The 27,008-nt window shown below is 45.9% G+C and overlaps 1 protein-coding gene and 1 long non-coding RNA gene across 2 annotated transcripts in view; one reads left to right on the forward strand and one right to left on the reverse strand.

Annotated features, from left to right (window-relative positions):
- The first annotated feature begins 5,478 nt into the window (after positions 1–5,478).
- On the forward strand, positions 5,479–6,367 carry LOC309556498. Its single transcript, XR_014225320.1, has 2 exons — positions 5,479–6,029; positions 6,063–6,367. It is a non-coding gene; the product is annotated as an uncharacterized lncRNA (long non-coding RNA).
- Positions 6,368–8,058: 1,691 nt separating this feature from the next.
- G3BP2 (G3BP stress granule assembly factor 2) overlaps positions 8,059–27,008 on the reverse strand; it is a 113,880-nt gene continuing 94,930 nt past the window's right edge. The window contains exons 10-12 of the mRNA XM_082258946.1: positions 19,918–20,046; positions 10,688–10,806; positions 8,059–8,366 (exon numbers count right to left, since the gene is read on the reverse strand). Coding sequence (XP_082115072.1) covers positions 8,097–8,366; positions 10,688–10,806; positions 19,918–20,046 — 518 coding nt within the window. The 3' untranslated portion in view covers positions 8,059–8,096. The remainder of the gene's footprint in view (positions 8,367–10,687; positions 10,807–19,917; positions 20,047–27,008) is intronic.

A 27,008-nucleotide genomic window follows, 5' to 3' on the forward strand; every position in this document is an offset into this window, starting at 1 on the left:
AAATGTGAAATTTTTATGTGAATTGGTTCTCCTCTGTTTTATATATGGAAAACGAATTAAAAGTTTAAATGAAAAATGAATGCAAGACGCGTCCCAGAGGGATACAGAAGGTTGCAACAGGAAACACAGAGGAGCAACTTTGCAACAGAGGGTGCGCCAGAAGTTCAAAAGCTGGGGTGCTAAAAATTAAATAACAATCACACAAGGCCGAAACAAGACCCGCAGAGAACCCTATGCTAGGTGTTTTCCAAGGCAAAGAAGGTGTGTGATGGAAAAATTGAAACCATTTCTGGGAGGTTTTCCTTTCATTACAATACAGTTAGGTCCATATATATTTGGACACAGGCACAATTCTAGATTTTCTCAGGTATTTACCAAAACATTCAAGCTATAGTCAAGGGATATGAGCTGAAAGCATGCACTCAGGTTTAATTTGAGGGCATGCAAATTTAAATAGGAGGAAGGGTTTAGGAATTACAGCTCCTAAGAATAGCCATCACCCTTTTTTTTTTTCAAGGGACCAAAATAAATTGGACAATTGAATAAAAATCAGTTTCTTAAAAAAAAAAAAAAAGAAAATCAGTTTCATGGCCAGGTGTGGGCTACCCTGTTATTTTTCTCATCAACTAAGCAGGTAAAAGGTCTGCAGTTGACTCCAAGTGTGTTATTTGCATTTGGAATTTATTGCTGTGAACCTACATCATGCGTTCAAAGGAACTGTCCATGCAAGTGAAACAGGTCATTGTAAGGCTTCAACGCACTGGTAAGCAACATAAAAAGGCCTGGACATCCTCTCTATGGTAAAGAAAAAAAAAATTCACAACATCCAGACTAGTGAAGGACACTCTCCAGGAGGTGGGCATATCATTGACCATCTAGAATCAAGAGAATACTTCACAAGAGGAAATACAGAGGGTTCACCACAAGGTGCAAAACATGCATAAACCTGAATAGAAAAGCCAGATTAGACGTTGTCAAAAAAAACAAAAAAAAGCCAGACTGGTTCTGAAATCGCATTCTTTGGATGGATGAAACCAAGAAAAATCTGTACCAAAATGACAGGAAATTAAATAATAAAAAGGGGGGAGAAAGCTTTGAATAACTCATGATCCAAAGCACACGTCATCTGTAAAACATGGTAGAGGCAGTGTGATGGCATGGGCACACATGGCTTCCAGTGGCACTGGGTCATTGTTTTTTGATGTGACAGAAGACAGAAGCAGCCGGATGAATTCTGCAGTGTTTAGAGATATACGGTCAGCCCAGATTCAGCCTCATGCAGCAAAGTTGATTGGATGGAGCTTCACAATACAGATGGACAATGACACTGCAAAAGCAACCCAGGAGATTTGAAGATAAGAAGTGGAATATTCTGCAATGGCAATCACCTGGTCTCAACCCAATTGAGCATGCATTTCACTTGCTGAAGGCAAAAAGACTCAAAGAACTGAAGACCGCTGCAGCTAGTCTAGCAAAGCCTCAGAAAGACAGAAACCCAGCCCTTGGTAATGTTCATGGGTTTCAGATTCCAGGCAGTCATTGCCAGTAAAGGATTTTCAACAAAATATTAAAAATGAACATTTCAATTAGGATTATATTCATTTGTCCAATTATATTTGAGCCCCTGAAAATGGGGGGGGGGGGGCTGTGTATAAAAACGATCGCAGTTCCTAAAATTTGTACTTGAGGTTTATGTTCAACCCCTTGGAATTAAAACTGAAGGTCCGCACTTAAAATTAATTTGTATTTTTGAATTGTTAGATTTTAGTTTTATTCTAGTGCCATACAGAGCCAAAAGTATGAAACTTGTGCCTGTGTCCAAATACATATGGACCCAACTGTAGGTATATTGTAGATTATATTTAAGGTATCCATGAGATGTGCTGGTAGATCACTGGGCAAATTATGTACAGCAGCTATACAGCTGAGCTAGGCAAGTACTGAGGCACCTACAGACCACATGTGATTGGTAAAAAAGATTCATAAATGGAAGTATTTAACAAAAAAAAAAAAAAAAAGAAACAGGAGCAATGTGCCCAATACCAGTACTAAGTCAGTCTTCTCAGCTTATAAGGCAAGCAATATCAGTCTACAAGTCTTCTACAGGAAGAAAAGACGTAGCAAAAGCTCAGAGCTGAGCCTGAGGCTCAAAAACCAAGGTGAAACCAGTAAAACGGGGTCCAGATAATGGGAGTTACCCTCCCCAATTTAGGAGGGTACCAGAGAACCTGGGTGGGAAAAATTCAGGCACTGGCTGCCCCAGAGTTTGTCAGCATAATCCAGGAAGACTTCTCACATAGGGGCAACCAGGGGGTGGCAATGAAAGTATGTTCTTAAACATGTCAGGATTGGACCTAGACACCCTTGGCAGTACAATGGTGTGTGCAGGTGTCCAAGGTGGATGCTTTTTCCTGGTTCTTATTGGGGCTCCAAATAGGAGTAGTTGAAGGTCAATGGTTTAGCTTTCCCATTAAACTATCATAAATGGACTAAATATTTCATCTTGAGAGAACCTGGAGTATATGGGTCAGACACTTGTTCATGCTCTGAAAATTCAGATCAAAGTATCTCAAAGACCTCTAACAGGCCTAGGAGTCTAACCTAATATAGCAACAGAGTATGGTGATTTTTTTTTTTTATCCCAACAATGTTTAAGGTACATTGATAGGTGGATAGGGGTAAAACCCATAAAGTTGTGTCTGCTGTAGAGTTAGAAAATCTTTCAGATTTACAGGAGATCCAGGCAGAGGCCTAGCTTCTGAGGTAGACATAGTTGCAGGTCTAAAGGCAATCATGCCAAACTCAAGTTATTGCAGTAATTTTAATAGGAGGTTTTTCTTTTTGTTTTTTTAAGCATGATGGGACATGCATCCCTAGACGGACAAGAGTCCCTGTGTGGATTTGAAAATCATTGTAATTCTTCCAGAAAAGGGAAAGAATTACCAACCCCTGTGAATGTGAAGATACAAGGTCATGAAGCATTATGTAGAAAGAAAATGTAGGAGGCATAGAAAAAGCAGTGGAGTACACCTTTGTGTACCTCGGAAAGATGAAGTGAAATGAGAAAACCCTAATGCCACTGACAGACGTTCTAGCACCTGCAGAAGTGAAGGTGAACATTAGCGTGTAGATGGTTTGTATATAGGCCTAGGGGACTTGGAAAGTTTACAAATGGACCTGTAGAAGAAGAGGACAAGCGTGGGAAAACCTAATATACGTGTAAGATAGAGGTGGACAAGCAAATAGGGAGGTGTAAATAGTTACGGTAATTGATAAGGTGAAAAGCCGCAAAAGTGGACCTGACGAGGCAAAGGGTGACTTTAGGAGTCTTCAAACACCTATGGACTGAATCCTTAAAGGAGGTAATGTCTTAAACAGAAACAGTAAATTGATCATTTAATGCAAGAATGGCTGGGCCCACAGGGAAAGTCCAATTCTTTTGAAAATCCTTCTCCAAAGGGTACAAGACTGCAAATTGCCAGGAAGGGCAAAAATCCTATCAACAGCTAGGCCAAACATATATAAAGTCCAATTAGCTTGAACACGACTAGGGAAAGACTAAGTTTTCCCTTTTGTACCTCATGGGGTATGTGGAGGTGGAGCTGAACTAGGTTTATCTAGCCAGTGACTAGTGCACACTGCCTCAAAGGAATCCACCATATGGCAAGGTGAAGCATTAACTTAAAAAAAAAAAAAAAAAAAAAATCACCATTACCTTCTATACATGCAAGTGTGCTAGGCAGTTCAGGTTGGAACCCATGAACATAGCGTGAGGGGCAAGCAGATTGCTTTTGGCTGGTGGAAACCAGTTTTCATGATTAGCGATAGCCCTTGTAATAAATCAGGTATAGTGGCAAAAAAGTCTGCCTTACAGCCTGTCTGTGGAAAGCTTGAATCAGGAGGGAAGGAGCAGTGTCAGTGTTATGCCCTTGCTCTGGAAAAAGGAAACTGCTATCAATCAGAGATAGAGTTTCCTTAGGGCCTGTAGTAGAGTCCCATATGAATCCACTCCCTCTGTAGCTGTAAACCACCATAGTTAAGCGAGGTACTTCAGGATATGGATGCAGATTAAGGGGTTTTAGGGTGTGCAGTATGAAGGAATCACAACAAACCAGGTGTTTGAGTTTTCAGGCAACAGGTGCAATAGCAAACATTCTGCTTGCATCTTCGCAGGAAAATGGTGGCTGGAAGGGTGCATTTAGGAGTCTAACGAGCACCACGTCACTAGTCAGAGGAACTTCTAGTAATGAAGTTAAAGAAATAACCAAATCTGAATAGGTAGATGTTATAACAACATTACCTCCAAGTTGAATAAAGAGAGAATCCTAGCTAGGGCTAAAAATTAGAATTACCCCATAACCTGTGCGGTCAAACTGCTTGTGTGCTTAGTACTGCAGTGTGTCTTGTAAAATAGAATATATTGAATACGAATGACCCAACAAGAAACAGCCAGGAACCATTATCTAAAAGGTATAAGGAAATACGGTCTTACCTTCCCCACGTCGCTGGTCCCGTTCAGGGTCCAGACTTTGTCTGCCACAGTGGCCATATCCCTGAAGGGTCTGGGAGCCCATAGGAATGGACCACATCCCTGGAAAGCACCCTGTGACACTTACTCGTTGCACATGTAATCTAGGATCCAGTGCCCAAAGCATCCTGCGGAAGGGTCCAGGCTTGGTTCCCAAGATGTGCATCGAAATAAACAGATCCCGAATGGCTAGTGGACCATTAGGCAAATAAGCAGGGTCAAAGATTAGGTATAATAATAAAAAAAACATTTCAATAAGAAATACCTGAGGACACTGCTGAAATACTCCAGACTCAGAGTGGGCAGGGTTATATGGAGTACTAGGGTTTTAGGGAGCATTCCTGGCAAAGCTTTGCCAGTGTTCAGTCACCAGAAAGTAGCAGCATATAAAAGCATGGTCTAAAGCTGGCCAGACGTATTGAAATTTGGCCAGTGCAGCAGGGGACTGAAAACTACTGAGAAAGGGAAGGGGGTTCAAGTGTGACTCCATCATTCACCATACTTGTGTGAGAGCAAAAATTTTTTTCTTCAGGATGCTGGCAAACAAAAAAAAAAATGAAAACAAAAAGTTCCTGTGTCCTGTAATGTACAGTTAAGATACAATTTGTGGGTACCTAACCATCACACCTATACTTGTTTTGACACACCATTTCAAAACCATGGTCATTATAATTGAGTTACTATGGGACTCAATTTGAAAGGCAATATATGTTCGGCCATAGTGTATCTGCAAATGGTACAGACCTTGATCTTCCACTCATTAGAAACTAACAGGGGAGACACATTTGGAAAACAAAGGACTGACAACCAGACAGCTAAACCAAAGGGTATTGTGCAATATGAGCTGATCTGGGATGACCGCTTGCTACCTTGGTGTCGTGTAAACATTTTACTGCAAGCACAGAGAACATACATTTAAGGTTTGCCAATGTCAATTATTAAACAAAAAAAATATTTATACACACAAAACTTAATGAAAGGCCTTGAAACGAAGTATGGAAATCAGCCACTGCTGTAGATATCAGTAGTTTATTGTTGAAGGTTTTAATTTCAACACATTCAAAATATGGAAACAAAAGTAAAAATGCGCTCCAAAAAGAAAAAAAAAAAGACTAGTTTCTACTGGCATAATGTTAAACACATTACAGCAATTAAGATGGCAAATCATTCACCACTGTCTTCTACAGCTAGGTAATAGTACGCCAATTGTGCTGAAACAGAAGTGCAATGAGAAGATACTACAACAAATTATCTGCCCAACACAATAATGAAAAGGAAAACTGCAGCCATGTTGGATGAGGTACATTTACTGAAAGTTTAAGACAATAACACTTAAATGTACACAGTAAAGTAGGTGAACAATCACCAAGTAAACATCTCAGATGTATGTTTATTCAAGGTATTCAGACATGAAGCAGACTTGAAAGCTTAATGGCTCTGATGCTCCTCTAGTGTGGTATGTTACACTTTGATTTAGTCCCATTCAGTTTGCCGTTACACAGTTCAGGTTGGAATAGGAGTTCAACATTAACAGAGGAAAACAAAAAATAAAAATAAAAAAAGGAACAGAACTGCTGGCAAACCTCCCGTTCAGAGATTGGAATGACGTTAAAAACCAGTCCAAAGTTTAGCTGTTATAGTAGGGAATTCAAGTACAATACTTCCAGGTAACAGATTGCAAATGCAAAACTTTTATAACACAAAATATATATATGTATATATAAAATTATAACCATGAGAAATCTGTGTCCCAGAAATGTATGAAATAGTGCAAGACTTGCTATCAAAAACAGAAGACCTCAAGTGACAAAACAAAAAGGAATAAAAAGGAAAGGAAACTGAAGAAAAAAAAATTAAACATATCCCAAGAGTCCAATTTAGCCTAGCTGACTGGAGGGAAAAATACTTTTGTGCACAATCATTAGTTTCAGAGGAGGCTCAGCAAACAGTTGCATAAGTCAAAAGCAGCATGTTTCGCCATGTGCATTGTTAAACGTATGGACTCCAAAAGGGAACAAGGTTCCTGCACTTCCAGAGGCAGCTTTAGGTTTCTCCTGCAGAGCATCAATGATCACTACACAAGGCGGTCAGTATCTTCTGCTACATTTGTAGATTACTGGAATGTTCTCTTCAAAGCAGGAGGAGGATTCAAGATGGTTATTTCCCAAAGTTCCACTTGGAGAAAATCTACATAAAATATTACACAGGGGTTAAAGGAAAATGCAAACCTCTTAGGCTTGGGGCAGTTTTCCAAGTATTTGTGCCAAAAAAGGGAAAACTAGCCAAGGAAAAAACCCTGTATGAGATTGTAAAGTGCATACACTTACAGCTGTTGGCCACTTCTAGGAGCACTGAAGAACATCCTCTGCTTCCAGGTTCAAGGGACATGAACAGGTTAATTGTGCAACTTGACATAGGCAGGGCACCTAGATTATTCACTTTATGTGCCCTTTGAAGAGTTACAGCTAGGGCTCAGAATACAGACATGACCATTAGCCCTTTCCACATACTGTAGCTCCCAACATTGGTAAACAGATACCAACTGTTGTTAGAGGTGGACCAAAGCAAAAATCATACTAAGTTATTCGGGAAAAAAAAAAAAAAATCTACTAATGTACAGATACTGCAGTTTGGTTAGGCAGGCTTTTCAATGGTTCTTGAATGTACAGAAGCAGTTTGGCTTTGCAGCACAGGATTCATTCACTGTACAAAATCACCAGCAAGACTGGAATGATGAATTCATAGAAGGCACCATCATGCGTATTACATTACCAGAAAACTAAATACAGTTGAGTACAATTTGTCATTTTGTTGTTTTCTGTACAAAGCTGGAAAAAAGGGAAAGGTTTGGCAGGATAATATTGGACGAGCAGCCTGCCACGTGGGTATCTTGGATGGGCAAGTGCAAAAATTCTTCATGTATTAAAACAGACCACTGCAGATCATCCCCTTCAAAAGAACTGGAATAGGTTCAGACCAATTCTAAAAATGTTCAGATTTAAATTAGTTCCAGAGAAACAACTTATTGATAGGATTTGCACCAAGGAGTTTGTGGTACAACAAACCAAATGCCATCAACTTACAAATCTGGGTTCCTACAACCGTGTTAAGAGGAGATCGTTCGTGCATTGGACAAGAGCTTAACCATTACTTTCTTCTATGCAAAAAGGTATTTTCAGAAAAAAAAAAATACAGGAGGCAACATTGCACTATTTTTGTTTCCAGTGAAGAAACGATAATACTTGAATACCGAACTCTACTAGACATGAGCCTCCAATGTCCACATAATCACTTGCAGTGCTAATGGCCATCTCAATCCTTCTAATTTAATTCGGGGTGTAAAATTAACATCTTAAATGCTGCTGAAAAACAGCAAAAGGAAAAAAAAAAAGTCACCTCAATTGAAACTGCAAACAAAAGATGTCTTCACATCAAAGAAAGTATGGGGAAGGGAGAAAAAAAAAGAAAAAAAAAAAAAGAGCTGTGTCACATTCCAAAGCTAAAATTAACAAGAATGCAAACACCACGAATAATGTACCACTGTAGGCTTTACTTTAATGACTTATTTTCAGCGGCGTTGACTAGTGAAGCGGTTTTCCATAGAAGCGGATCCTCTTCCTGTGCTCAGCTTTTGTGCCATCCCCCCTCGTGGTGGAGGGCCTCTTCCATCCCTATCCCGAATCATTCCACCTCCAATTACTCCACGGGGTCCCCCAGGACCACGGTCATTGCGGCGAATATCCCTGCGGTCATCACCACCGCGAATTTCCCTTTCACGGGCTGCTCTGGTTTTCTTCTCTTCCACATTAAGGCGGACTTCACCACGGAACATTATTGGCTGAAATTCAAAGAAAAGCACAAGTTCATTTATTTTCTACCAGGAGCATTTGAAGCTATCCACAGCACTAAAAACACAGATAATCGATCAAAAAAGTAACATGGCAATGGAATTACAAAAGTGGTTGTCAAACCTTTTTAAACCTGCAGTTTTATTAAAATCAGGTCACTTCCTGTTACCATACATCAATTTTCTTTCAGTTGTGGTCATGTGTTGTCGCTCTGTCATATGAGCCTCTGGCTGAGACCATAATCTGTCATGCTATGACATGTTGCATAGGCATGATCCACCTTTGTCATCAGAAGGAAGCCAGGCTTAGAGTGGCATTAAAATAGAAGTCGGGGATAAAAATAACAAAAAAAAAAAACATACATACCTCGCCTAAGTGGATGCAGCATTTATCCCACGCTGCCTCTAAGAAAATGAACCGCTGATTGCTCAGCTCCTGGTCTTCAGTGAGCATACAACCTGTGACTGCGGCTCCCTGCTCTGCCTCTCCAGCTCACTGGAGCGCCAGGCTGTGGAGTGGGTTGGAGTGGCTGGGTCAGGCTCTCAGCAGCTCACTGAGGCGCTGAGCCAGCTGCTGGTCCAGGCATCTGGGTGGATTCCAACATTAAAGTTGGGATCTTTCTAGTGTCTGGACTGGCTGTGTGATGTCAGTAGGCTAAATCGTGGTCACAGGAGACTAGAACAAAATGCACTCCTTTGATCCTCAGGAGAGTGGGGGCGGGGGTTGGCAAAATAGCCTTGGCTCTACTTTTTTAAACCCAGAAACAAATTTTATATATTGCAGCTTACCAATTTTAGAATACGGTAGCTACATTTGTTTTCTTCATTTCTACCTGATGATCCAGCCAGTAAGTGTTCTTCTCACAGACCAAGCTGTACAGCACAAGTGTTCAGTTAACAAGTTGAGAAAAAATTGTCAGCTTTTATTCATTTATGCAAAACCTTAAAGCCCCAAAAGAAAAAAAAAAAAAAAAAAATGGCCGTGCAACTGTTTGGAGTGGAACTAAAGGGTGATAACTCTCCTATTCAACAAACCCTCACCAGTGCCATCTTCTTCTGAGTGCCTCTTCAATGGCCACCAGGAGACATCACTCCTGTGCAGGAGTTAGTCATCCCGGTACTCAGACCAGCACGGAGCTTTAAGCTGAGCTGCATATGTGCATCTTAGTTTACAGCGCTAGAGAGGACAGTGAACAAGCAAGTAGGGACAATTTTTGCAGAAGAGACACTGCATGTCTCTTCTGCAATAAAAGCCTGCCTGTTCACTGTTTTTTTACAGCAGAAATTTTGCTCTACTTTAAAGTGTTTGATGGAGTTCAGTTTTTGTTTGATTGTCAAACCCATCTAAAATTTGCTAGTGCATCCAACAATATCCTCTACCCAGATTGACAATGCAGCAGCCTGTTGCTCCTCCAATGGAGTGTAGCCACCTTAAGATGGGAAGTGTGTTACTGGCAGATCGCCAGGGAAAAATTAAGGGCTACGCCTAAAAAAGGAAAACTAAAGCAGCCACCACATTTAGGGACTGATAAGCTGTAAAATATAACATTTTTGTTTTGGGGTTTAACATCGCCTTAAGCAATGAGGTTAAACTGATGCAGGAGGGAGGGCATTGTGAAAAGAAAGTGGCAGGGACAGGCTGATGACATAGGTTGAACTGGATGGACTTGTGTCTTTTTTCAGCCTCACTAACTATGTAACTATGTAACTATGATGAAAATCAGCCTCACAGGGTAATGCGAAAAAAAAAAAAAAAACTAAAACCTATTCAGTTTGGGTCTAGATCTACTTGAACCACAGGAATATGTAAAAAAGTATTGGAGCAACCTTTCTGTATTTGATATCCGTTAGTATGGAATGCAACATTACTGTTATAATGCTGAAATTTATATGGTCAAGGAAGACTGCAGGAAAGAGTTTTAGTTTCCAACCTGGCACAAACCGCTCTTTTCCTAGCAATTCTGATAGATGGATCACTGTTCCAGAGCAACAGAAGGAAAAAGTCTGCATTTGCTGTGCATTTATGCGTCACAACAGCTTCTGACTGATTTTGTGCACACATTTGTGGTTTAAAATCACAAGGTCCCATCATTTGACTTTTCTAATGCAAGGTTTATTTCATTTTAATGCAGTATGACTCATGTAAATACATAGGTGTATCATAACTAATGTACCATTTGGTCATATTAGCCCGAATACATTTGCCAGTGACTACAATGGCAGCCTCCTAAAACTCTATGTTCCATACAGAAAATGATAACAGCACAAAAGCATCTCAAGTTTACAGTTTTTTTAAACAAAAATAAACCTACTTTTGCAAGCAGAATCCTCTGAACAGGTTCAGAATCGTCAAACACAACAAATCCAAAGTTGGGAAGCTTTCCACCAACACCTTTTGTATTAATCCGAAGTTCCATTACATTTCCATAATCTGCAGCAAATGAAAAATATTACCTGGTCAAAAATTTATGTAAACATATGGGCTCTATCGCGAGTACATGTCTAGATCCAGAGCACTAAGGGGACATTTCCTTTGCTTCAATTTCAACACACATTAAAACGTATATCGCTTCAAAATGCTTTTTTGAAGTGATCCAAATTAAACTTGCAGTGCGGCTCTAAACGGAGACCGATCTTCCCACTGGTTGCAGTGTAGGGAGTCGGCATTCGTACACCATTCAGAGGTGTAAGAACATTATTAAAGAAAAGGCCCGCCCCCCCTCCCAACCTAGTGAATTAGTATGTAGATGAAGTTGGCCTCAGCCAGCGCTGCTCCAGCCATGCCCCACTCATCGGGGCTTGGTCACAGAGGTCAGGGAGTTATGCTGTTGGAGGCCACATTCATCTACAAATTCACTAGGTAGGGGGAGCAGCGCCTTTTCTTTGATCATGCTTTTTAAAAAAAAAAAAAAAAAAAAAAGTTTGGCAGATGGTGTGTGTGGGTGCGCGCGAGAGAGTTCATACCTGCAATATGACCAAAACAAAGCAAAGCCAAATCTGATTAAAAGCCTCAAAAGCTGCAGGTGCTGTAAGTGAGCTGTCAGACGTCTATGGAAGCTTTGAAGCACCATGCGACATGGGGTATAATTTTTAAAGAGAAGCAAATCAAACATCGTGCGAGACTAAGTCAACCATTTTATTTAGCGACAAGGGCTTTGATTGATGGATGGCTCTTTAGAGAGCATCGCACATGTGAACAAGGCCTTATGGCGACACTAGCACTGGTGCGGCAATCAATGACACGAACTGGTGAGGTGATCAGTGACAGTGGTGATTTTTCAATTTATTTTTTTACATACCACCACCAGAGTAGTGCAGTGTCAGCAACACTGTACTGCTCTGGGAAAGTGATCAGAATTTTTATTTTTTTTTAAAACACTACGATAGCTAATTTGTAGCTTGTAAAATGCTCAGCTCTGATACTCCAAAACATCCAACAAGCAAAATTCCATTTATTTCCATGGCCCCTGTTCACATCTGAGCATTGTGTCACCTAAAGCAAAACACCTAAAGCTCAAAAAAAGTACATGAGCTTCTTTTCGCAGATAAGCATTTTTGGCCATATAGACTTCAATAGAAACCTGACTTGAGCAGAAAACGCTTGTAATACACCCAAAAAGCAGCTCTCCATTCCTAATCCTCAATCCCTCTCCTCCCCTTAGTGCTTTCTATTGGCTGATCAAAAACCCGAAGCTGTAAAATGCTTGTAATTCACTTCTATAAAGCTTTTAAAAAAGCTTGTAAAATGTTTAAAAAAAAAAAAACTGAATTTTTGTACAATCTTACCGTAAAATTCCTCTGAGTCCTCCGACAGTCGCCGCCCCTTCATAATCTTCACCAATGGGTAATTGACCTTTTCTCCGTAGGAGTAGCTAGGCAACAAGATTTGTTAATATCAAAGCTTTTAGCATATCACACCCCTAGGGGGCGGTCCCCTCAGTCAATACCTCCCTGCTTCCAGCATTCTCAACTCAGTTTGGTAGCATAGCAGTAGAGTACATAAACAAACCCCAAAAGAGGGGCGGGGGCGGCGACTGTCGGAGGACTCAGAGAAAGGAATTTTACGGTAAGATTTTACAAAAATTCCGTTTTCTCTTACGTCCTCCGACAGTCGCCGCCCCTTCATAATCTTCACCAATGGGACGTCCCAGAGCAGTGTAGACATGAGGGGTGGGAAAAAAAACGCAGCCGCGCATAAAGCAACGCAGTACCCACATCAGAGAAAGGAACCTTACCAAATTAAGAGAACCAACCTGGCAACAGGAAAACGTGCTCAACAGGAGCAACAACCCAGGAAGAACAAGTAACCCAGGGGTAAAAACACCCAAACAGCCAAGGGCCCAAACAAGGGACCCTAAGGCACTGCCGCACTAAGAACTTTACGGCCAAAGGAAGCATCTGCCGATGTCTGAACATCCACTTTGTAAAATTTGGAGAAGGTGTGAACGGACGACCAAGTCGCCGCCTTACACACCTGGGCCACAGAAGCCTGATGATGACAGGCCCAAGACGTACTCAGAGATCTGGTAGAGTGCGCCTTCACAGGGAAAGGAGGAACCTTCCCCTTCAAAGCATAGGCTTGCACAATTGTCTGTCTGATCCATTTGGCGATGGTAGCAGCCGACGCCGCCATGCCCTTCCGAGGTCCCTCTGGAAGGACGAATAGGGAATCCGACTTGCGAAAGGACTTAGTCGATGACAGGTAAACCCTGATCGCCCGAACAACATCCAAGGCATGCAAAGCCACCTCCTTCGGATGCTTAGGCTTCGTGCAAAGCGAAGGCAAGACAATGTCCTCATTCAGGTGAAATTCCGAGATCCTCTTCGGAAGAAAGGAAGGGTTAGGTCGCAAGACCACCTTATCCAAGTGAATCACCAAGTAGGGAGAGCTGCAGGACAAAGCCACCAGCTCCGACAACCTACGAGCCGAAGTTATAGCCACCAAAAAGGCAACCTTTTTGGACAACAGAGACAACGAGATCTCCCTGATCTTTTCAAAAGGAGCATGTTGCAACACGGACAGAACAAGGTTCAAGTCCCATGGAGGCAAAGGCTCCCTCCTAGGAGGGGCCAAGTGTCGAACCCCCTGAACAAAAGTGCGAATCAACGAATTAGACGCCACTGGGCGCTGAAAAAGAATGGCCAGCGCAGAAATCTGACCCTTAATCGTGGCCAGCGCCAAACGCTGGTCCACTCCAGTTTGGAGGAAAGCCAACACTCTCGACACCAAGTATGAGCGCGGAGAAAACCCCCTGGACTCACACCAAGCGAAGTACGCTTTCCAAGTACGGTAGTATATCTTACCGGAAGAAGCTTTTCTAGCCTTAATCAAAGTAGGGACGACCTCCGGGGAGAGACCCCTATCCCTCAGGACCTGGCTCTCAACAGCCATGCCGTCAAAGCCAGCGACTGTAAAGCAGGATGGAATATCGGTCCCTGCGACAGAAGGTCTTCCCGAAGCGGCAGACGCCATGGAGCGTCGACTGCCAGATTTACGAGGTCTGCGTACCAAGACCGGCGAGGCCAGTCCAGTGCCACCAGAATCACCGTATGCGGTTCCGAGGTTAACCTGCGAAGGAACCTGGACAACAGTTGAATCGGAGGGAAGGCATACATCAGGCGATACTGATGCCAGGGCGCCACCAACGCGTCCGGGGCGTCCGCCCGCGGATCGCGCGTCCTTGCCACGAACCTTTCCACCTTGTTGTTCAGACGAGACGCGAACAGGTCCACATCCGGAAGACCCCACTTTGCGCACAACTTCTGGAAGACATCCGGATGAAGGGACCACTCTCCCTGGTCCAGGGTCTGGCGACTCAGATAGTCCGCCTGCCAGTTCTCCACCCCCAGATTGTGCACAGCCGTTATCGCTGGGACGTGCGTCTCGGCCCACGACAGAATGTCGTTTACTTCCCGAGCCACACGGGCACTCCTGGTGCCCCCTTGATGGTTGATGTAGGCCACCGCTGTGGCATTGTCCGTCTGAACCCGAACCGGACGGCCCTGAAGCCGTTCCGACGAATGCAGAAGGCAAAGTTTTATCGCTCGCAATTCCAGAATGTTGATCGGAAGGGAGGATTCCTCCTCCGACCAAGTTCCCTGGGCGGACAGAACGCCCAGAACACCACCCCAGCCCGACAGGCTGGCATCCGTGGTGATCACCGTCCACGACAAAGGACGAAAGGACTTGCCCCCCGACACCGCCGGGGACTGGAGCCACCACAAAAGACCCCTTCGGGTGTGGCGGCTCAACGAAATCCACAGATCCAGAGATTGCGGACGCCCATCCCACTTGGCCAGGATCTCTGCCTGAAGACCCCGCGTGTGAAACTGGGCGAAGGGAATCGCCTCGAAAGCCGAGACCATCAATCCCAGACACCTCATACATGTCCGGAGGGACGAGCACTGAGTGTCCCTGAGGGACCTGACCTCGTCCTGAAGTGTCCGGAGCTTGTCTTCCGGCAGGAAGACCTTCGCTTGAACAGAGTCCAGGATCATCCCCAGGTAGGGAAGATGAACCGACGGACACAACGTTGATTTTGGAAAATTTATCGTCCAACCGAACTCCTGCAGAGTCTGCATCGTGGTGGACAGGTCGTTCACCAGGCCCTGACTGGTCGCAGACCGAAGCAAGATATCGCCCAGATACCCCAAGACAGAGAGATGCCCTGGGCTCTCAAAGCCAGGACCGGCGCAAGCACCTTGGTGAAAACCCGCGGAGCCGAAGCGAGACCGAAGGGTAACGCCACGAATTGGTAATGATCCTCCGCAATGGCGAATCGAAGGTACCTCTGGTGACCAAAATGGGGAGGTGAAGGTACGCATCCTTTAAGTCGATGGAGGCCATGAATTCCCCCGAAACCAGGGCAGCCACCACCGAGCGCAGGGATTCCATGCGGAACTTGCGAACCCGCACAAAGCGGTTCAGAGCTTTCAAGTCCAGAATCGGACGTACCTTGCCCTCCTTTCTGGGCACAGTGAACAGATTGGAGTAGAACCCCCGAAATCTGTCCCGATGAGGCACCGGAACCACCACTCCCTGGGCCCGCAGGTCCCGCACCGCCAGGTGCAGATCCTGCAAACGCTCCGGAGACAGCTGAAGATTTGAGGGGAAAAATTTGCTCGCCGGCCGAGAATCCTGAACCCACCTGTCCCGAATGTGGGCCAGCCAGGGTTGAAGAAAACTGAGCAAACGTCCCCCCACCCCAGAACCGGGTGAGGGCGCCCCTTCAGGCCGAATTGGCATGGGCAGCGGACCCGGACTGGCCGGACTTCTGCTTACCTGCCCACGGCTTCTTCTGGGAGCCTTGGCCTTTGAAGGACTTGCCCTTGTATTGCGACCGAAAGGCACGAAAGGACCCCTGAGAGGGCCTAAACGAGGTATTCTTCTTACCGCGAACCGACTTATTCTTGTGAGTGTGGGGTAAGAGAGTGCTCTTACCCCCGGAAATTCCCTTTATCAGAGTATTCAAAGACTCGCCAAAAAGGCGAGATCCCGCGTAGGGAAGATTAGCTAGAGTCTAGCGAGAGGATTGGTCAACCGACCAACATTTCAGCCATATCAGGCGACGGTTCAACACCGCTACACTGGAGAGGCGTGCAGCCAAAGGGACCAAATCCAAGTGCGCATCGCACAAATACATGACACCCTGATGAATTTGATCTACCATAGCCAATGTTGTCGGCGGGGCAGAGTCAGCCACCAGGGTGCGCCTGAGCACCTGCGTTCAATCCGCAATAGCTTGGGCTGCCATAATGGAAGCAAAAATAGGCTTCAGCATAGAACCAGCAACCGTATAAGCATGACGGGCCAAAGACTCCAATCTCCAGTCCGTAGGGTCCCGGAACACCGGGGTATCCTCAGCAGGAATCGCAGTAGATTTATTCAAAACTGCCACCGCGTGATCCACCTGAGGTGGCACACACCAACGCTCATCAGTGGTGGGTGTAAATGGATAACGCAGCTTGAACTTACTTGGCACAGTAAAGGGCTTCTTTAAATTGCGCCATTGCTCAGCAACAGCGCGCTGAAATTCCACAGGGCAGGGAAAAGCCTGCGCTGTTTTGCGTTTCCTTTGCGTCCCATAAGAGGACATCAAAGCAGGAGGACTTGGTTCATCCTGCAGACGCAGTGTTTCCTTGATAGAAGTAATCAACTCATCCATGAGTGCAAGCTCTTCAGGCGAGCCAGGGGGAGAAGTATCAACTCCTACCTCAGCCTCCCCCTCAGACCCCACAAGGTCCAGAGATGAACGAGACCCTGAGAAGGGCACTCCAGCTATAGCAGCCCCATCGCCCTCTGAATCAGAGGAAAGACAACCTGGGCCGTTTTGCGGATCGATCAGCCATTAGCATCTGCACCTGAGAAGCCAAGTTCGCTACAACAGCAGCCAGATCAGCCCCCTCGGGGGATGCAGCAGCCCCTTGGCCCCCCACCAGGGTGGGAGGAAACTTGCAATCCTGAGAATCCATGCCCCAGTATCAACTGAAAGGACTGCCCCTTTAAGACCGCGGCGAGCGCAGCCCACCGCACACTACTGGACGTACCGACCCCCGCAGGGATAAGGAGCACTGAGCAAGGAAATACAGGAAAAGGAAGGTAAAAACCTGGAGAGACCACACAGCTGCTGCCACCGATCGCTGTTCCAGTGAAAAAGGAAGTGATGCAATGACTGACCGCCCTATATAGCCTATGAAGGCTTCACAAACATGGCCGCTCAGCTGAGGGAATTTTGGCAATAAGAAAATGGCGCCGACATGTGCTTGTATGAGCGATCGCCGCCAAAATGGCGGCGTTTGGCGCCAAAACACCGCGCTGTACCACACAGGGCCGGTCACCACAGTTTGCCGAAAAAAATGGCGGGCCGCACAGCATGTCTGAGCCCAGTCTGCCCCATACCTCTCACACAGCAGAGTGGGAGCCCCCCCCCCCCCCCCGCAGCCCACAGAAAGGCAGCTATCACAGGAATCGGACAGGGAGCTCAGCACTTACACAGACATGCGGGTCACACAGTCACAGACTGACACCCAAACAGACAGGTCCCCACATAGAAAAACACTTACCATTCCGGATGGCGTGGGGAGCCTTTTCTAGCGACCAAACCGCTGTACCGAGGACAGGGAGTGTCGCAGCCAGGACGCAGTGGACTGCGGTGCGAAACCGCAAATGGCGTCCGGTGAGGTAGCCACCTCACAGGCAGCATCCCTGCAGCGAACAGGGATGGGTCGTTCAATATGCCAGGGAAACCTGAGCTGAACGCTCGATGGCAGGCTGGGGAAACCCCTGGCTCTCAGCCCTGGGATCCAGGGTGGCCAGTCCGAGACCCAGCTCCGCATGATCATCTTCATCCGAAGAAAACTAAACTAATGCTGAGAAAAAAACAGCTAAGTAAAAGAAAGAGAAAAATACTTGAAATAAAATCAAAAAGAGGATAGAAGGCTAAGACTGAAAGCCCCAGCACAGGAACAGCCAGCTACTCCTAAGCTAGGCAATTGAAAACTGAGTTGAGAATGCTGGAAGCAGGGAGGTATTGACTGAGGGGACCGCCCCCTAGGGGTGTGATATTCTAAAAGCTTTGATATTAACAAATCTTGTTGCCTAGCTACTCCTACGGAGCAAAGGTCAATTACCCATTGGTGAAGATTATGAAGGGGCGGCGACTGTCGGAGGACGTAAGAGAAAGCCTGAAAAAACGCCAGTAAATTGATACACTCAGGTGTGAATGGAGCCTCATTGTCACAAATGGCTTTCATGACTCATTGCTTACTATTTTGACTGCTTTCATTGGCTACAGCTACTACATGATAGGGGGGGGGGGGATGGGGAGTCCACACCCTAGGACACAACGCATATGGGGGGAGCCTAAGTGTCTACTTAATCCTGCGGCCAGCCAATACTATTGTACGAGCCTTATTCAGCTGGCACGGCTCAAGTGCCATTTCCTGTAAGTGTGATCACATTTTTTAATAATACATTTTATCAGCATACGAAGAGCACTAGATGCTGTTTATTTTGTTTCATATTCCATCTTCCCACGAGCACATTTAAGAGGTGGGGGGGGGGGAGTTGATTCAGGGAAAGTAGAAGGATGGCATGCCATGCAGACCTGACTATATCACTTAAAGGGAAAACAGGAGTCATAGCGTGAGATGAGCAGCCAGAGAGCACTGGTGGATTATCAATTATAAGGATTTTTGGTATAGAGGGTAAGGGTCCATCCACACTAGCACGACTTGTCAGGCGACTTGGTCGCCTGACAAGTCGCGGTCGGTCGCCTGCCATTGATTAGCACAGGACCCGTTCTAATAGGAGCGACACAAGTCGCTCCGACTTAGAAAAAAGGTCCTGTACTACTTTGGGGCGACCTGGAGGCGACTTGCATTAACTTCAATTATATGAAGTCTGTGCATGTCGCGCCGAGGTCGCGGTGCACAGCGCCCCAGCAAGTCGTGTCGCTCCTGTCTGAATGGGCTCTAAGGGTCCATTCACACTAGCGCGACTTGGTTGCCTGACAAGTCGCGGTCGGTCGCTCGCTATTGAATAGTACAGGACCCGTTCTAATAGGAGCGACACAAGTCGCTCCGACTTAGAAAAAGGTCCTGTACTACTTTGGGGCGACCTGCATTGACTTCAATTATATGAAGTCCGTGCAAGTCGCGCCGAGGTCGCGGTGCACGCTGTGCACCGCGACTTCACAGGTCGCCCCACAAAATCCTGTCGCGGCAGTGTGAATGGGCTGTAATACTGTGGTGTGACATATTCAGATTAATATTAACATTTTGCACTTTATGTTTAATAGGTGTGTTGCACTTCTATTTGGTTTAAGATTATATTGAGCAAAGTAAAAGCACTTTATAGTGCTGGCAGCAACTTACCTGTGTTAGTTAAAACTATATTCACTGTAGAGATAATAGTAAACAATGCTGTAATGAATGAAAGCCATTCATGACGGTTATTTGTGATTGATGTGATTGGTCACAGCGATAACATGCTACCTGGGCCAATCAAGCAGCCTGGTACCAGGCATCCTCCCAGGATAACAGAGCACCCAGCTGCTTGTCAATATTGGCTGGGTGGGAAGCAGTTAAGCAGGTAAACACCACTGCATTCATAGCACATGAATATGCCTATGCATAAAAGAGGGTACCAATATGAGAATCTAGCAGTAATAAAGCTAGGTGACATGTAAATGGCCATGCATTGCAGGGTTTCCCCCATCTTTGGCTTACTCTTTACACAAAACAAATGTTTATAAAGGCATTCTCTACGACTTTGCTGTGCACATTTACCATAAGCCGCACTAATAGAACCATACCATACTTGTGTAGTCAGGGAATTTGGACACAGGGGCTTTTCTATTTCTCAACCCAAAAACCCAAGCAGCTTCCTGTTAGGCACCTTAATACTTTATCTACTTTTGTCATGAATGGGAAATATAAAGATCATGCAAAAATTTAGTGATAGAAGTGCTATGAGAAAAAGGTTTGATGCAGTTATTTAAAATCAAGAAGGCCTTCAAACAAAACTGAAATGTATACTTACTCATGAAAAATTCCTTTAATTCACCCTCATCAATATCATGTGGTAGGTTACCAACAAAAAGCTGGTGGCTGTCAGGATATCTAAACATGCGGCGGTTATCAATTTCCCCTTGATCCGTTTCTCCACGGCCTGGTATTAAAACAAAAAAAATAAATACAGAAACCGGTCATTGAATGATGGGAGAGACTACTATATATTAACTGCTTGAAAAGATTTTGAGGTTTGTGTTAACTGTGTGCAGACCACCCTAAAGCAGATTTACTGCTACAGGGTGGACGTTCTGTGCACAATTTCGTATATATACACACACAAGATTCTTCATTTTTCGCATAGTGAGGCCACGCCGCTTCTGTTGTGATTGATCAGGAGACACACGGGACGGAGATCTGCATATGTATATATTGCAGAGCGCTGTCCTGTCAGCAGGGATGTGAGGAATTTGGTTTCCCTGCAAAGCAGGACATAAAATCCAGCACATCCCTTAGTAAAAACGCCACACACTGTACACCTAAACACTGGTTAGGCACATATTTAACCGTTTGATCACCCTGGATGTTTAACCCTGTCCCAGCCAGTGTCAGTCACTGTATTAGTGTCACTGGTTTCCACAAAGTGTCAGTTCAAGTCAGACTGTCCACCGCAATATCGCAGTCCTGCTATAAGGTTGCTGATCATTACTAGTATTAAAAAAAATAAAAAATTCTAACTTTCTGCTAAATCCATTTCTCTGATTTCACTGACGGACACAGCTCCTGATTCTTCTTAACCATTGGGTTATATTGCCCCCTACAGAAATAGGACACTAGGCAGGAAAACACTCGACTACGCTTATGGGCAGTCCGAGGGGGTATACGCCCACTCAGCTATAGGCACTCGGCTTTCTTCTGACACTGCTTGTAAGAAAACGAACTCCACAGAGGGGTGGGTGCTGTGTCCGCCAAACATCAGAGAAATGGATTTTATGGTAAATCAAAAAACCCATTTTCCCTTTCATTTATTGACGGACACAGCTCCTGATTCTTATTAACCATTGGGACATCCCATAGCAGTGTTAAATATGAGGGGTGGGAAAAAGCAGAAAAAAATTCCCAGGCTAACCATAGCCAACCAGGACCACGAACTGGAGCTCACCTGAAAAAAACACCCTCAAAAAGAGGACCAGGTCCTCTAAACAGCAGCCAGCAAAACCTTGCAGCCTAAAAAGAAACATCCCCAGAAGCCAACGCATCCACTTTATAAACATTTTGTAAAACTGTGCACCGACGACCAGGTGGTCGCCTTGCAAACCTGCATCACTGACGCTTGATGATGGAAGCCCAGGAGACACCAAGGAAAGGAGGAACCTGACCCCCTGATGCAATACGCCTGAACCACCGTCTGTCTGATCCATCTGGAAATGGTCACAGAAGAAGCAGACATCCCTTTGCGAGGTCCGTCATGTGAGCACAAATGAAGAGTCTGACTTCCTAAAAAAGACTCGTAGCTGCCAGGTACACCCTAATTGGCCGGACCACAGCCAAGGCAAGGTAAATTTCCTTTGAATGTTTAGCTTGGGACACAGGGAAGGAAACACAATGTCTTCATTCAAATTAAAGTCAGAGACCACCTTAGAAGGCACGAGGGACAGGGGCGAAGCACCACCTTATCCTTGTCAATCACCAACAAGGTGAACGACAGGATAACACCGCCAGTTCCGACACCCTGCACGCAGAGGTGATGACCACCAAAAAAAGGGCACCTTCTGGGCAGCGCAAGCAGCGAACCTCCCGAATAATTTCAAAGGGAGGCTTCTGTAGAGATGAAAGCACCAAACTAAAATCCCAGGGTGGTAACGGAGCCCCGCACTAAAGGAACCAAATGTTCACCCAGAAGGCAAGCACGCATCGAGTGTGAGGCCAAAGGTAGTTGGAAACAGACCACCAAAGCTGATAACTGGCCATTGAATGTACTCAAGGCCAATTTCTGCTTAAACTTCTTGTTGAAGGAAGGTTAAGATCCAAGCCACCGAGAAAGAGCGAGGATGTATCCCAAGTGACTCACTATGCAATGCAAGTCTTAAACGTACGAAGGTAGATCTTCCTAGAAGTAGATTCCCTAGCTTTCAACAGCATGGGAATCACAGACTCAGACAAACCTCCATTCTTCAGCACCTGGCATTCAACAGCCAAGCCATCAGAGCCAGCGACTAAAGCAGGATGGACGATTGGTCCCTGGGACAGCAGATCCTCCCTGAGAGGAAGCCCCCAAGGAGCATTGGCGACCAGCCGTACCCAATCAGCATACCAAGACTGGCGAGGTCAGTCTGGACTGGACCCCCCTTCTGCTTTGATCCTGCACAAGAGTCGTGGCAGAAATGTGAGAGGGCTAGAACGAATTGGTCCACCCACCTTAGAATGCCGGCTATTTACCACGCTGCCAGGACACTACTTGTGCCCATTTGGTGATTGACAGACCGTGACCATGGCATTGTCCAAATGAATTCGTACCGAACACCCCTGAAGATGAATTGTCCATAGAGCCAAAAGCTGATTGCTCAGAGTTCCAGAACATTAAAATCGGCAGTCTGGACTCTGTCAGAGTCCAGACCCCCTGAGTACATCTGTGCTGAGGACGCCTCCCCACCTGGACAGGCTGGCATCTGTGGTGGCAACCATCCAGTACAGGGAGTTTTCTGTCCAGTACAGGGAGTTTTCTGTCGAAGTGCCAGAGAACGAAGCCACCTCTAAAGAAGGTGGATCCTTGTCCCATTTCACCAGAATCTCTTTAGCAGAGATAGTGTGGAACTGTGCAAACAGACTGCCTCGAGGGTGGACACCAAAAGGCCCAGCACCTGCATGCAAGCCCGGAGGGGAGGACCATCTGCATAACAGCAAAAGCTGAACTACCACCAGCAATGTCTGGAGTTTTTCCAGAGGAAGAAACACTCTTGCTGAGGCCAAGTCCAGAATCAGACGCAGATAGTCCAGTTTTTATGGACAGAAAAAAAGCAGAATCCTGAAGGTTCAGAATCCAACCAAACTCCCTAAGAGTTTGCATAGCAATCTCCAGTTGTCCACCAGAGCAGTCGGAGACTCCACTCGCAGAAGATTGTCCAGGTACCCCAGTACCGGAATCCCCCACTGATAAACAATGCCAGCACTGGGGCCAACACTTTTGTGAAGACACGGGGAGCAGGGGCGAGACCAAAGGTCCACGCCACAAACCGATAATGCTCCTTGCCCACTGCAAAACGGAGGAAGCATTGGTGACTGGCACATATTAGAATGAGCAGGTATGCATCCTTGATGTCGATAGAAGCGAGAAGAAAACCCCTAGACGTAGGGACGCCACTACTGTGTGAATGGACTCCATGCAGAACTTCTGTACTTGCACCAGCAGTTAAGCGCCTTGAGCTCCAGAATTGGATGTACCTTGTCTTCCTTCCTGGGAACTGTAAAGAGGTTTGAGTAAAAACCCCTGAAAACTTTCCAAATCGGAACTGGCTCTCTAAGGCAAAAGTCTTGCACTACCCCAAAGAGACCCGTAAGTTATCTAGGGACAAGTGCAGGTTGGAAGGGAAGAACCTTTCCGGAGGATAAGACCGAACTCAATCTAGTAGCCTGACCGAATAACTGTGGACCCACGTATCCTATACCAGTTAGGCCCATTGATCCGGAAACTAGAGAAGACGTCCCCCCTCACCCCAGATATGGGTGAGGGTGTCCCTTCATGTAGGGGCAGCCTTGTCTGCATTTCTGGAAGAGCCCACTCGTGGCCTTACATACTTGAGTAACAGAGGCTTGATGGCGAAAAGTCCAAGAGGCACTCAGCACCCTAGTAGAATGCGCTTTTACAGGGAAAAGAGGAACCTGACCCTTCAATGAATAAGCTTGAATGATCATCTGCCGAATCCATCTGGATATAGTCACAGCCAAATCCCTACGAGATCCCTCAGTATAGACAAAAAATCTGATTTCTGAAAGGATTCCGTGACCGACAGGTAAACCCTGATCGCCCGAACCACATCCAGAGAATGCAATGCAATTTACTTGGGATGCTTCGGCTGAGGACAGAGTGAAGGCAAAACAATGTCTTCATTCAGATGGAAATCAGACATCACTTTAAGAAGAAAAGACGGATTAGGTCCGAGAAGCACTTTCTCCCTATGGGACGACCGACAGGAAAACGCCGCCAACTCAGACACTCTGCGAGCAGAAGTAATAGCTACCAAAAAGGCACCCTTCTGAGACCACGAAAGCAGAGAATTGTGTCTCTAATATTCTCAAAAGCAGGCTTTTGAAGAACAGAAAACCAAATTCAGATCCCACGGAGGCAATGGGGATCTTCTTGGAGGAGCCAGGTGACGCACCCCTTGAATAAAAGGTAAAAAAATATCGCCAAGGCCGACGCCCGGCCCTTTATCGTGCCCAAAGCCAACCATTGCTCGACTCCTCTCTGCAAGAAAACCAAGACCCTTGCAACTGAAAACAAGCGAGGGTGCAAAGATTGCGATTCACACCACGAAATTTACGATTTCCACATACGATGATAAATCTTCCTGGAAGTCGCTTTACTAGCCCTCAACAGGGTAGGAATCTCAGACTCAGAGACCTCTCTCTCAGCACCTGGCTTTCAACAAAATACCTCCGTATGAAGGGACCATTTTCCCTTGATCCAGAACCTGACTCAGGTAATCCGCCTGCCAATTCTCCACTCCCAGAAGGTGAACTGCGGAGAGAGCCAAAACATGTTCCTTGGGCCCATGTCAAAATCTCAGCCACCTGGGCCCTCTTGGTGCCCCCTTGATTGTAGGCCACAGCCGTGGCATTGTCCGATTGGATCCGAACCGGAAAACCTCGTAGCCGATTCGTCCAGTGGAGCAGGCAAATCCTGATCGCTCTGGTTTCCAGAACACCGATCGGTAAGGAAGATTCTGTTGACCAGAGTCCCTGGGCACAGATATTGTCCAGCACTCCACCCCAGCCCTACAGGCTGGCATCCGGCATCCGTGGTGACCACCATCCACGACAGCGGTAGAAAGGACTTGCCTTGACTCAGGGCAGGCGACAGAAGCCACCAGGAGAGTGTTGATCTCGTGAGGCGGCTCAAATATATCATCCTGTCTAATGCCTCGTACACACGTTCAGATAATCGTACGAAAAAAAATAGCTTTAGACTTGATCGCACGATAAGCTGATCGTTAGTACACAGCTTTAGACAGCCGATCACGACAGTTTGTCCAACAAAATCCGAAAGGACAAAAAAAATTTATGTCGTACGAAAGCCTAGCAAACGACAATCGTTTAATCAGTACACTATGCAGCCGCAAAAAAATCCATAGACAAAGACCACGCATGATCAGAAACACAAATAACCCGGAAAAAGCCTGGCTGCCATTGTTTTTGTTTTGCACCATCTGATACATATCTACACAAACAGGAAGCTTTTACAGAATCGTACGAAGAAAAAAAAAATGATACGCTAAGTATGCATTGTGGAATTTGATATTAGCATCATGCAACAAAATGTGAACGATAAGTTGTACAATTAACTGAACGTGTGTACGAGGCGAGGCATAAGGACTGTGGATCCTTGTTCCACTTGAATCTTTCTGCAGAGGCCAGGAATAAAACTGAGCGAATGGGACCGCCTCGAAAGTCGACACCATAAGACCTAGGCTCTCATGCAATGTCCGTAGAGAGGAGAGATCCTTGTCCCTCAGCAACCGGAGCTCTCACAACTTCTGAAGTTTGTCCCTGGGAAGAAAGACTCTTTGCAAAGGAGCAGTCCAGAGTCAGTCCCATGTAATCCAGATGCATCGACAGGGTCAGTGCAGATTTCTTGAAGTTCATGGTCCACCCGAACTCCTGAAGGGTCTGAACTGTGAATTCCAGGTCGCCCAACAAGGCTGGTTGAGAGTGTGCTCTCAGCAGAAGATCGTCAAGATATCCCAGGATCGTGATCCCTCGTTTGCGCAGCAACGCCGACACCAGGACCAAAACCTTGGTGAAGACTCTGGAAGCGGAGGCGAGACCAAAGGATAACGCCACAAATTGAAAGTGCTCCTCCGCCACTGCAAAACAGAGGAACCTCTGATGTCCCTCGTATATAGGGATGTGTAGGTATGCATCTTTGATGTCGATGGAGGCTAGAAAATCCCCTTGACTTAAAGACGCTACCACCGACCGAATGGATTCCATCCAAAACTTCTGCACCCGCACATAGCGGTTCAGAGACTTGAGGTCCAATATTGGACACACCTTGCCCTCTTTATTGGGCACCGTGAACAAGTTTGAATAGAAACCTCAAAATAGTTCCTGCGGAGGAACCGGCACAATCACTGCACTGCCTACCGGAGATCCCGCAAGTGATCCTGAGACAGACGAAGATTTGAGGGAAAGAATCTGTCTGCTGGTCGAGACCTGAATTCGATCTTGTACCCTCAACGAAATCAGTTTGTGGACCAATCTGTCCTAAATCAAGGATGTCCTGAAAAGCAACGCAGACGTACCCTCACCCCCCCCCCCCCACGCCAGAAACTGGTGAGGGCGTCCCTTCATGCAGAGGAGGACTTTTCCGCTGAGCCAGACTGGCTAGTCTTGGGCTCACCCGACCAAGCCTTTTTGCCCCCTCCAGGGGCCATGAACGGTTTACCTTTTTCTTGTGCCCCTGAGGCACAAAAAGAAGCCTATGAGCCGTGAAAGAGGACCCCCGCCTACCACGGGGCGCCTTGCCTAAGAAGGATTGGGGGAGAATAGTACTGTTGCCACCTGTTAAACCTTTAATCAACTCATCCAAGGAGTCTCCAGCCGTTCACCCAGAAAAGGGAGATATGTTAAGGCCTTCTTCGAAGCCTGGTCCGCCAACCAGCTCTTCAGCCACACCATGCGGCATATGGCAATCCCTACCGCTGACACACTGGCAACCAGAGGGGCCGCGCCCAAGGCCGCATCGCACAGGAACACCAGGGCCTGGGACATTTGGTCGGTGAGCTCAATCAAGGTCAGTGGAACCAGCTCAGTGGTCAGGTTACCCCGAAAAACCTTAACCCATACCGTTACCGTCTGTGAAACCAGAACGAACACAAATATCAGTTTTAGTATCGACCCAGC

This window comes from Pelophylax lessonae (genome assembly GCF_965119305.1).
Source record: "Pelophylax lessonae genome assembly, chromosome: 1".
NCBI classification, from domain to species: domain Eukaryota; kingdom Metazoa; phylum Chordata; class Amphibia; order Anura; family Ranidae; genus Pelophylax; species Pelophylax lessonae.